This window comes from Furipterus horrens, unplaced genomic scaffold (assembly GCF_987537825.1).
Source record: "Furipterus horrens unplaced genomic scaffold, mFurHor1.1.pri manual_scaffold_2, whole genome shotgun sequence".
Lineage (NCBI taxonomy): Eukaryota > Metazoa > Chordata > Mammalia > Chiroptera > Furipteridae > Furipterus > Furipterus horrens.
This window is the reverse complement of record NW_028327172.1, coordinates 195445224-195457970: the sequence shown is the minus strand read 5'-3', so window position 1 is coordinate 195457970 and position 12747 is coordinate 195445224. Positions and strand designations below refer to the sequence as shown.

Here is a 12747-nt window from a genome sequence, read left to right as displayed (position 1 = left end):
CGCAGGCGGGAAGGGGGGGATCAGAGTCATTGCCAAGAGTAGCGACCAGCCTGGGCCACCCCCGGACCGACAGCCAGCAGTTCAGCGCCCGCATCCCGCGGCTGGCCGGGACCACAGCTCCCGGGGGCGCAGCGGGGCTGCAGTCTCGATTCCTCGCCTCGTCCTACGAGCCCCGGCCCTAACGGGGGACTTACCCGGGGCCACAAGCGGCGAACTCATGGCACTTCCCACAAAGACAGCAGCTGCGAAGGCAGTGAACTCCGGGAGTCCCCGCGAAGCCATCGGCAGGTCCCTTCGCCCTCCTCCCAGCCTGGGAACACCGCGGACACCGAGACCTACGTCCTGGGCTCTGGCAGACCGGGTGGCTCTGGAACTGGCGGGAGGACAGCGAGATTAAGCTCTGCCCCCGTGCAGGGCAACCCCGCCCCGCCCTGGACCCTCCCCTCCAGTCCCACCCACCTCGGGTCCGCCCCGCCTCTCCGCACCACGCCCCGGGCTCCGCCTGCACTTACGCAAGGACCCTGTGGCCCCGCCTCTGGGCCCGCCCACCTCAGCCTGGCCCCGCCTCTGCACTCCCACCCCTCTTTCTTGGTCACAGCTTCAACCTCAGGGATGAGGCCGCGGCCCCGCCCTCTCATGCCCAGCCCACAGTGACCCGGCCCGCTTCCTTTCCTAGTCCGGTTTTACCGCAACTGTGAGTATTGCGCGGGAAGTATTGAGCCGGCCAAGGCGGGAGCTGAGTGGGCTTGTCTTCCCCGGCTCTAGTACCAGACGGCATGGAAACAGGAAAGCAACGGGGCAGGTAGCTCTGTCTGCAGACATGACCAGCATTGGCATGGGCACAATCTTTTTTCTGCTGCCATCTCTGTTCAGCTGGCATTCTCTTTTGTGACTGGTCCGGGAGGGGTGCTGTGCTCGCTGGATATCAAGTTCCACTGTTTGAAAATTGAGAGAAGGCAAATCATTTTAATTTTCATCCTATCTCTGCTTCCATTTAAGCTACTACTACTACTTCCAGGAATACATTGCTTTTTCAAAAAAAAATCATGTGCCTATATTATACCTTGCAAATACTTCCACACAGTAGCTCTTCAAGTGCCTACTCACTTACTATCTTTTTACACCCTTACATCAGCTCTGTGACATGAGTAGCATCTACATTTCACAGGCTGGGGAGTAAACCCACAATGGCTGTAATAAATTGGAATTAGCTCATCTTTATTGTGTTTGCTTCCAGCTGTGCCCTCAGCGCCTGGCATAATGACAGTGCACACTAAGGAATCAGAAGTGATTTTTGAAGTTGAATCATCATCCCAAGCATTGATTGAATGCAGAGCCTTTCTCCAAGTAGTTACCTCTTTACTTCACTTTAGAGGCCCCTGAAGCAGGGTGGTCAGGCCTTGAGAAAATACTAACACCAATTAGATCATGGGGTGGAGACAGAATGGAGCTCTTCCTTGGCCTGGCTGACAGCCTCCAATTTTCAGAGGGGGAACGTTTCACACTGAGTCCTCTGTGCAATCTACTAGACTCTTGCAAACATTTGCACTGATGTAGTAATTGCCACTGATGGAAGCTCTACACCTACAGATGGCTGGGCTGAGTGATGGAGCCTCCACCCTTCAAAGTTAAAGGCAGGTGCTGTGTGTCCTGAGCACAGTTGTCCACCCATCCTGCAGTTTGGTTGGTGAAGCAGTTTTATACCAACGTAAAAACTGAGAACGGCTGCAGAGGAAAGAGGTCAGTGTACATTTATAATTTTAAAAAGGAGAGAGTCCTGAGCCTAGAAATTACACTGTAAGCTGTAAGTGGCAGCCAGACCCAGCTATGTAATTTGCAGAGCCCAGTGTAAAACAAAAACTCAGGGCCTTTTTTCTAAATTTTAAGAACTTCAAGACGGTGAACTTCTGGTCAAGATGGAGACATAGGCAGACCCACTTCACCTCCTTGCACAACCATAAGAAGGATTATATCTACCTCAAAACAAAAAAAAACCCAGAACTGCCAGAAAATTAAACTGCATGGAAGTCCAACAAACAAAGATTTAAAGACATAATACTCATCTAGACAGGTAGGAGGGGCAGAGATGGGAAGCCAGATGGAGAAGACATGGTGTGGTGGCAGCGGCAGCAATGGCAAGGCAGTGGCTATGACCTGCTGGCGGAATAAGCAGTCATACATTATAAAAGCCAGGAAGAACACCTGGGGAGCTATCCCAGTCCTAGGCCAGACCGCTCTGCTCAGGGTTCCAGCAAAGGGAAAATAAAGCCTCATTGCTTCAGGCTGTGAAAACCAGTGGGGTTTGGGGCTGTGGAAGAAACAGCTAGCCTCTCAGGAGAGTTCGTTTAGAGGCCCCCAGGGTCCTAGAACACACGCAAACCCACCCACTCTGGGAACAATCACTAGCACAACAGGAGAGGGACACCGCCAGTCGCATACAGGAAGCGGGTAAAGAGACTGGAAAAGGAGTGAGTGCTGAACAGGCAGCATTATTCCCTCTCTGACCCCTCTCCCACATACAGTGCCACAAAGCAGTGAAACCGGTTTCACAGCACTGAAGAATGCCTAAGGTTCTGCCTTGTACAATGTAACAGGTGCAGTAGCTTTACCTAGTACTCAGAAGCTAACACAGGAGGCTGTCAAGATGTGGAGACAGAGAAGTATGGCTCAAAAGAGGGAGCAGATCAGGGTCCAGAGAGAGAACTAAGCGAGGAGGAGGTAGCCAACATAAGAGATACAGAGTTCAAAACACTGGTGATAATGATGCTCAGAGAAATTATTGATTATGGCAAATGCAGAAAGAAAGAAGTGAAGGCTACCCTAAGTGAAATGAAGGAAAATCCACACAAAACCAATAGTGAGGAGAAGGAAGCCGGGCTTCAAACCAATGAATTGGAACATAAGGAAGAAATAAACATTCAACCAGAACAGAAAGAAGAAATAAGAATTGAAAAAAAACAAAGAGAGGCTTAGGAACTCTGGGACAACTTTAAATATGCCAACGTCCGAATAATAGAGGTACTAGAAGAAGAAGAAGAAGAGCAAGAAATTGAAACTTTTTGAGAAAATAATGAGGGAAAACTTTCATAACTTGGCAAGGGAAATAGACATACAAGTCCAAGAAGCAGAGAGTCCCAAACAAGTTGGACACAAAGAGGATCACACCAAGACACATCATGAAATACCAAAGGCTAAAGATAAAGAGAGAATCTTAAAAACAGCAAGAGAAGAGAGGTACCTACAAAGGAGTTCCCATAAAACTATCAGCTGATTTCTCAAAAGAAACTTTGCAGGCAAGAAGGGACTGGCAAAAAATATTCAGAGTGATGAAAAGGAAGGACCTACAACCAAGATTACTCTATCCAGCAAAGCTATCATTTAGAATGGAAGGGCAGATCAAGTGCTTCCCAGACAAGGTAAAGGAGTTCATCATCACTAAGCTATTATTACATGAAATGTTAAAGGGACATATTTAAGAAAAAGAAGAAGATCAAAACTATGAACAGTAAAATGACAGCAAACTCACAACTATCAACAAATGAATCTAAAAAACAAAAACAAGCAAACCACTAGGACAGGAACAGAACCATAGATATGGAGGGTTATCAGCAGGGAGTGGGGGAGAGGACAAGTAGGGGTAGAGGGGAAGGGATCAAGAAGCATAACTGGTAGGGACAAAATAAACAGGGGGACATCAAGAATAGTAAAGTAAATGGACAAGCCAAAGAACGTATACACATGAACCATGGACATGAACTAAGTGGGAGATGCAGGGGGGTTGCTGGAGGGGGGGGGGGGGAGGTACCGGGCAGAGGGAGGCAAAGGAGAAAGAAATGGGACAACTGTACAGCATAATCAATAAAATATACTTTTAAAAAAAAAGAGAGAATTTCAAGACAGCAATAGCAGAGCATTACGTCAACCATGGAGTCCTTCTAAGCATGGGACCCTGTGTAACTGCACACAAAAAGCCAGTTTGGGAACTTAAACTGGCAAAATGCTTCGATCCATTCAAAATTTAAAATATCATGTTAAAATTCAATGATGCTTCACTCTTTTCTCACAGACTGAACTTTCTATTGAAAAGACAAGACCTGTCCTGACCAGTGTGCCTCACTTGTTTGGGTGTCATCCTGCAAAGCAAAAGTTCACCAGTTAGGCATGCCTGGGTTTTGAGTTTGTTCCCTGGTCAGGGACATGTAGGAGAGTCGGCAGATTGATGTTTCTCTCTCACATTGATGCTTCTCTTCCTCTCTTTCTCCGTCCCTTCCTTTCTCTCTTATCTCCTCCCTTCCCCTATCTCTGAAGATAAGTAAAATCTTGTAAACAACATAATTGAATTGGATGTCTGCTGTGACTCTCCAAAAATACAAATACAATCCAGTAACAAATTGGAGGAAACCACAGTAATCATCTACCAAGCCCCTTACTTTACAGATGAGAGATAATTAAGTGACTTGCCTGATATCTCATACCTAGTATGAGGCAGGGTTGGAACCCAAGTTTCTGAAATTTTCTTTCTCAGACTTCTTCGTAAAACTTAAATGTTTGATGCTCTGTAGATATCTTACATTGTCACACAATCCCTATACATGCATTTACACATCTTGTTAAAGGGAGAAAGAATGGAGGGAAGGAAGGAAGGAAGGAAGGAAAGAAGGAAGGAAGGAAGGAAGGAAGAAAGGAAGGAAGGAAGGAAGAAGCGAGGGAAGGAAGGTCAAGCTTAAATCATTTTCCAGGTACTTACAACTACAGACTTGTTTACACAATTCAGAAGCCCCACATATGCATATCTAAAAGCTTTTGCTTACTGTTATATTTGAAATTGGAAAAGGAGAGCTAATTGGCTAATAATTAAATGTGAAGATGCCAATGCGATGGGAGTTCTCATCTGTATTAGGAAGGGGATGTCATATTTCTCCGGAGGAATTAGAAATTGACCTCACAAGACTAAGTGATCTTCCCATTTTTTCAGAAGTAAAGTAAAAGTACAGTAGGTAGAAATCAATGCAACAATTGATCTTGTTTATTCATGGCTTGGATTTAGCCTGATCCTGTGGTGAGCACTTTCTCTGTGTTCCTTTGTCAAATCCTCACAATTGTATGTTTTGGGCAGTAGTGTCACAGATCCTCACTTTGAAGCTGCGGAGACTAGGATTTCAGGGATTATGGCATTTACTCAAGTGACAGAGCTGCTCTGCAGCACTGCCAGGACTCAAATCCAGGAACATGTTGCTCCAGGCTTACACTTGATCTTCTGCTTATAAAATGCAGAATACTAGCCAATCAACTCTCCTTTTTTGAATTCTGTCAGTAATTGCTTACACATTTTTTTTTTCTCCTAAGAGAATAATTATTTATTTATGGACATGGATTATAAATAAGGTTCTGTACTTCGTTGATTGTTTGTTTGTTTGGGATTACTTTCTATTTTCTCTCTAAGATTTTGGTTAATTACTCCCCTTAGTAAAAACCTTTCCTGTTTTCCTCTGTGCTGCTAAGGTGGTAATTTTCATCACTATTATTTAAATGTGTAAGACTCAGTTGGCTGGTATTTACTCTAATTAATGTTGAAAATACTTCTACAGGAGATGTCTGTAGAATTTCTTCTTTCTGTGATTTAGATGTAGTAATCTTTCCTTTTGAGAGGTTATATCCAGGACAAAAGCTTACAGTTTTTTTTAAGAAAATACATTTGCAGGGAAATAAAATGATATTTTATAAAATCTAGGGTTATTTTGACCTGACAAGAATGTACTGTGTTCTTAGTAATTGACTAAGGGTTAGAGGGGAGAATCACTGCACAATAACAAAAGATCCTAGCCTTGCTTAGAGAAACTTTTTAAACCTTCCTGGGAGATAAGGAAACAGCAGCATAAAGAAATGGAGCTGGTCAGAGGCTCAGGGGTCAAGGGATAAAGCCCTGCCAATGGTGCCCTCGGTGACTTTTGGCAGCTTCTCTTCAGTCAGTCTTCATACTCATAAAATTCAGGGGGGCAATGACAGATTCCTTAAGTTTCCCATCCAGCCCTTCAAGTTCACACATCAATGAATAATCAAATGATAAGGTTCATGGTACCAAAGTCAGGCTGTTCTGTGCATTGCAGGATGTTTAGCAATATCCCTGGCCTCTACCAACTAAATGCCAGTAGCACTCTCCCCCAAATTGTGACAACCAAAAAATCTCTAGACATTACCAAATGTCCTTCAAGGGACAAAATTGACACCAATTGAGTACTCCTGGGCTAAAGGAATTCCAAGAAGATTGTATGGGTTGCATCTGGAGGCTCTGAGCAAGGCTTCATGGAAAAGGTGCAATTTGAGCGGAGTGTAAAGGAAGAACAGGGATTAATGGAGAGGTGAGGGAAGGGTATGAGCATACAATGAAAGAATTTGCATGGTGTAGGCTGCTCAATGATGAGTTTGCAGGAGGGAAAGAAGGAGAAAACAGGTCTGCAATAACTGGGCTGCTGAGCTAAGAGTTTCAGAAAACTGAGAATTTCAAATGCTCATGAATTATCATAAATTATAATAAAGGATTCTATCACCAAAATAGTTTTTTTAAAGATGATGAGAAAAATGGTGATTATTCAATTAGATACTTTTCTTCACAATTCAGGAAGCTACAAATAGAGCAGTCCTGATTTTGCTGGCTTGTTCAATTGATTTCAGAGGAATCTGAGCCTTAGGTTAGAAACGGTGTCCATAATCTCTCCCTCAGTTCCTGAACCACCATGTTGGGTTTTGTTTCATGGAAATATGTTCTCCTGAAAATTTCACTTAAGGAACTAAGACCATTTGTGCAGGGCCTCAAAATTAGGTGTCTATACATACATTGATATAGTTGTCCTCAGTAAAGAACAAAAGAGAATTATAGTGAAGATCCTTGTGGTTCCGGCCCAATAAAATCCATAAATGCATGTTTAAGAGGACAGACTACAAAGTTCAAGGTGTCTGTCTTAGGCAAGCTTCCTTTGGATTATAATTAACAGAAACCTAAACACTAGCCCAATAAACAGTAAATTTATTGTAGGGGTAAAGCACTCTCATAGATATAAAAAGGGCCAGGCCTCAAGCCCTCAAGCAATTCAGAACTGGGAACAGTAAATAGTAAATATAGGAAGTGAGGCTTTGCTATCCATTTCTCTAGGCTGACACATTGTTCTCACTTCCACCTCTTAACAAGTATATGCTTCCCCTCTCTTTCTTTGTCTATCTCCATTTCCCTGTCTCTATTTCTCTTTTATTAGTTCTGTTTCTCTCTCTCCCCATTTCTCTCTCTCTCTCTCTCTCTCTCTCTCTCTGTCTGTCTCTCTCTCTCTCTGCCATCTTCTGCTTATTTATTGCTTATTTGTGTTGGCCAGGGCCTCCTATGGCTGCTTTCTACCCAGGCTCTGCTCAGCAAGACCTCCACAGACTGGCTGTAGGTAGGTTTTTTGTGTCTCAAACCGTGGGGCTGCCCAGCCAGGGGCTCTGAGTTTAGCTGTTCCTCCTAGACAGGGGCAAGGGGCACAGTCCTCCCATGATCAATAGGTTCTGTATAGAGAGGTGTCATGGAAGCTAACAGAGTCATGAACTTCCTGTAGAAGAAGTGATCATCAATGTAAAATGGATATAGTAGTCCAGTCAAATAAGGACTGAAAAGTTACCCAGAAACTCAGGCAACATGGAGGTTCCTGAGAACCCTTGTGGAAGGCCATTATGTAAGTCATAGAGGGGGAGTCCAGAGTGTAGTAGGTGAAGAAGTGGACACGATTGTAGGAGCTTGCTTTCCAGAAGCTTGGCTAAGAGAGAAGGAAGAGTAGACAGACTTTCAGAGTCAAGAGAAGACTTATATGGAATGGAATCGGTGTTATAGGACAACTGGAAAAGTAGATTGAAGAGAGGATAACTAACACAGCAAGGTCCAGCGGAGACCCCTGGCAGGATCAAGAGCATAGAAGGTGTTGGCTTTGCCTAAAAAGCAGATACCTCATGCTCTGAAATTGAAGGGAAAAAGCAGAAGAAAGGCACATATATTTGCAGGTGGGAAACAGAAATTTGAGGGGTTCACGTGCATGGTGGCAAAGCCATCACCTGACAACGGAAGGGATGGGAATGATGTAAGGGTTTTCAGGAGACCAAGATCAGTGCCATCAGTACAGGTGTCAGGTTGTGTAATACACAAGGGCATCATTTATCCCAGAATGTGAAGGCAAGAGATTCTGGCCTCCTGATCAAATCTTGGGAAAGCAGAGGAGAGCCTCCTCCTGCATAGAAGTCCACTCTGCACACAAGGCCATGCACACACCTGGAAGAGTGTACATGTACACTCTCAATGGTGTTCACACACACACATACCTGTGTCCTGTTTCCATCATGCTCTGAGCATCCCTTGAGACTTCTCTCACCCACAGAAGCCTGATTCATGTCAACCAGATTCCAACCCTGCTTCTTTTTCCCTGGGGATGGCGGCAGAGAAAGCATAAAATGTGCAGGCTGCTGAAACCATGGAAACCCAAAGTCAGGGAGGTTACACAGGTGGTAAGAATCTGGGCACAAATACATGTGCAGTCAGGGATGCCTCCCCTTGGGACTTTGGCAATCCTGTTTCTCCCCACCCACTGGGCAGAGCTCTCCAGATTGTGCAATAATATCAGAACAAACTGACTGGAGGAAGGGGCACATTTTGCCTATTCGCAGAGATTCTGAGAGTGGTAGAGGTCTGCGTGGTCACCAAAGGGAACAGGAGAGCTGCCCAGTGTGTGCACTGCTGTGCATCATGAAGGTAGAGCTGGGATTGGAGCCCATAAATTTTTCATGGGCCAATCAGCATGATTGAATGGTGCTCTGTAACTGTGCCTAGCAGCACAGGGCTAGAAATGGAGAAGGTAGCTTAGGAGATGGAGCCAGCTTAGGGTCCTTACATCTTTATTTTCAGTAATGTTGAAGTAAAATTTAGCATTTTCTCAGCTATGAATGTAGGTGACAAACCACAGTGCCTACAGCCCTGGCACCAATAGAAATCAAAGATATTTTCCTATTATTTCTAGTTATGCAGGTACTCAATGTATTACTTATGACATTATTTTGAAATGACTTTGAAACTTTAAATTACACGTTAAATGACAAGATTTTTATTTTTTATTTTTAGATTAAATAAATTTAATTTAGAGGGAGGGGACGGTAAGGAGAAAGAGAGGGAAAGAAACATTGCTGTGAGAAAGAAACATCAATTGGTCGCCTCTTGCACATGCCCAAACTGGAGACCAGGCCCGAAATCCAGACACATGCCCTGATCAGGAATCGAACCAGCAACCTGTCCCTTTGTGGGATGATGCCCAATCCTGCTGAGCCATGCTGGTCAGGGCAAGATTTTTATTTTAAATCTTGCCATTTAATGTATAAAGCAGCACACATATCACAATTTTAAAAATATTTCAGTAACAATATTTTAATATCATTGGTTTTTCTTATAATATGATTTTGTTTTATGTATTTTAAAGCATGACCCCGAGAAGATCACGGCTAGGCCAGGCTGCCAAAGGCATCCAAGGCCCAAAACACACACACACACACACACACACACACACACACACACACTTGGAGCCAGCGCTCCAGGGCCTGCATTTGCAGGATCACCCCTTGGAGGAATTTTCTTCTGTGAAGGCTATCTTCCCTGAGGCTGCTTTTCTAAAAACAGCTGCACTAATAAGCAAGGCTTGGGGGATGTAAGGAAGTTTAGCTAGATACATATTTCTATAAATTTATTCTGTGGGGAAATCTCTTTCCTTGCCCATGGATAAAAAATAGAGCAAGCCCCATGAATTTCTTGCTACGTTTAAGATAATAAAAGCTACTCTAGATACTAATTAAAAGTAGTCACCTAGAATGATTAAAAACTCCTCCCTCTCGCCTGCTCACGCCCCTGCAGACAGGAGCTGCCCTGGAGAGGGGGTGTCATCAGTATAGTTGTAGGGGCACCAAATATTCCCTGTAAAAAGTTTCAGAGGTCTGCTAAATATGCAAATCTGTAGCAGCTTCAGATATTCTTTGTAAGAAGTAGCAAAGGCCTGCTAGAAAGCCTTAAAAAAAAAAATGTTACAGCCATTCAGTGATTTACAAGTTAAAAGACCCCAGCTTAGCTCCCATCCCCTTCCATTTGCTTGTAACTTGCCTATAACTCTTGTAAAGTTATGTCTCACAAAGTGTCTAGCCTTTTTGCAAAATTAATTGGTTTACAAAGAATTCGACCTAACTAAAAGGCTGCAGCTACAAGCTAAAGATAACCTTATAACCTTGCAAATTTCTGTTCCTGTTACTGCCAAGACATTCATGCAGCCCTGCCCAGCCCCCTCTTCCTAAGGCTGTTTCCTGCCAAAGAAGAAACAAAGGAAAATCATCAGTATATAAACCCAGTTTTTAGACCACACTGAATGTCAGAGCTTGTTAAGAGACCAGCTCAGAGTCTGCCCGCCTGCCGGCAATTATTAAAATCCTTTGCTTACTTTATACACTGCTTCAGAGTGTTCAATCTTGCCTCTGTAGCCATAACATAGTGACACTGTGAAGAGCCATTGGGGGCATGCCTCAATTGTCGGCTAGCTGCTGGAGGAATGACCCTCAAGGTTCCCAGCCAAGTGGCTCTCTGGAAATTGACCTCCGCAAAAGGGAACTGCCTCAAGGCCATGCCACCTCCCCAGGGAGAGTGCAGAGCACCTTCCAAGAAAGAACATCTACTCCCCTGTCACTTCACGTCTTCCTTAGGCGTCAGTGATACCTCAAACTTCTTTGCCCTGAGGACAGCTGGCCTCTCCAGACCATCCTTGTAGACAGGACCTAAGACCCCTTCAGAGTCCTATGCTATAGGAACACACTCTGTTCAGAAAAAATAGGGGAGTCACAGCCCTTCCTTCCCCAAGTGAAGCCATTTCTCCTTTGCTCCACTGTCAAAGCAGCTGACCAAGCTACTCCGTACCATTTGTACTTTTCAAGTGCAAGACAGGCACTGGGCAAAGGACACACATTGAGCTGAGTGATGTTGTGGAAGGGTCCCCCTGGCCTTGAAGTAAAGGAGGAGGTTCGCCCTTCCCTCTCCTCCTTGGCATTGGGGATGGTGATCTTCCCTAACATTGCTGCTTGCTTTATCAAAGTGAGAAAACTGAGTAGGCAACAGAGAGACTCTGTATCAAGGTGACAGTGACACAAATGTGCCACTCTGGTAGGGAATATTGATAATGGGAAGGCGATGCATGTGTGGGGATAGGGAGTATATGGGAAATCTCTGTGCCTTCTCTTCAACTCTGCTGTGAACTTAAAACTGCTCTAAAAAATAAAGGCTATTAAAAAATGGAAGTTACATTCTTATGGAACATAATCAGGAATGGGACATCCCATTACCATTGTCCTTCTATTAGTTAGAAGTAAGCCACAGGTCCCACTCACACTCAAGGGGAGGGAGTTACACAAGAGGATAAACGCCAGGAGGCAGAAGCCACTGGCAGCCTCTCAAAGGCCACCTGCCGCAGTGGAAAGAATGGGATGGGCTGCAGAGAGAAGATGACCTGAGCAAAGAGAGGATTTGGGCTGGTGTAACAGGCATAACAATAGCCTCCCAAAGGTGTCCATGTCTTGATCTCTGGAACCTGTGAATATGTTGAGTAACACGGCAAAGAGGAATTAGAGTTGTGATAAAACTAAGTTTGCTAATCAACTGACTTTAAAACAGGGAAATTATCCTGGATTATCTGGGTAGACTTAAAAGTGAAAGAGGGCAGCCAAACCATGACATTAGCCCAACAGATATGTGACTATGAAAGGAAGACATGGAGAGGTGCCATGTTGCTGGCTTTGAACATAGAAGAAGGAGGCCTAGAGCCAAGGAATATGGGAGGCCTCTCCCAACTAGGAAGGGTGATGAGTCTCATTCTCTCCTAGAGCCTCCAAGAAGCCATGGAGCCTTGTTCATGCTTTCATTTAGCCCCAGGGAGACCCATTTCCTATTTCTACCGGACAAAACTGTAAGATGATTAATTTGTGTTGTGTAAGTTGCTAAATTTGAAGTGACTTGTCACAGCAGCAACAAGAAAGTAACACAATGGGTAACTCAGCCTCTACCATGGTTCCTGGAGGGTTATCTGAGAGAGGTCAGACTGAAAACCTCTTGGAGCTAGTCCACGGGTCCTACTTTGAAAATAATGTCTGGGTGTCTAAGCATGAATTAAGAGCTATTACATTTGAACAACACCAAGGTGGTGCTGGGGTCTGGACCTTCAAGGCTCACAAGAATCCTGGAAAAGCACCCACAACTTTCAAAGAGTCCAGTACTGACACAGGGACCAAAACAAAGATATAGGGGCACTGACCAGACTCTCTCTGCCCCATTCTCTCTCTCCCAGGGATTTAGAGATGTCCCATATTGTGTCATCCAATTTATTAGAAAACAGCATAAGGTTACAAATGCTGAAGCTGGTTTTATCTGTCATTGCCATCCTAGACAGTGCCATGGACTCCGTACACACCCAATAAATGTGTTTATGGAGTGTCTTAGACTTCCTTTGTGATGTAAATAAATCCAGCAGAATCTGTGATAAACCATGTGAATTTAAATGACAATCTAAGCTCAGATCTTTATGCCACATTCCAGGGAACTAAAGAGCAGATGAGGCAGCAGGAAACAACAGAGGCTGTTCCAAGAGTGAGCGCCCATAGACTCCCCGCCCCTCCTGCAACAGTAGACCTCAGGATCCCCTGGCTTGCCTCCCTACC

At 44.5% G+C, this 12747-nt stretch overlaps 1 protein-coding gene across 1 annotated transcript in view; it reads right to left on the bottom strand.

The window, feature by feature from the left end:
- Window positions 1–418, bottom strand: part of RELL1 (RELT like 1) — a 62056-nt gene extending 61638 nt beyond the window's left edge. Inside the window, exon 1 of the mRNA XM_090266991.1 lies at window positions 195–418. Coding sequence (XP_090123117.1) covers window positions 195–282 — 88 coding nt within the window. The 5' untranslated portion in view covers window positions 283–418. The remainder of the gene's footprint in view (window positions 1–194) is intronic.
- Window positions 419–12747: the final 12329 nt, after the last annotated feature.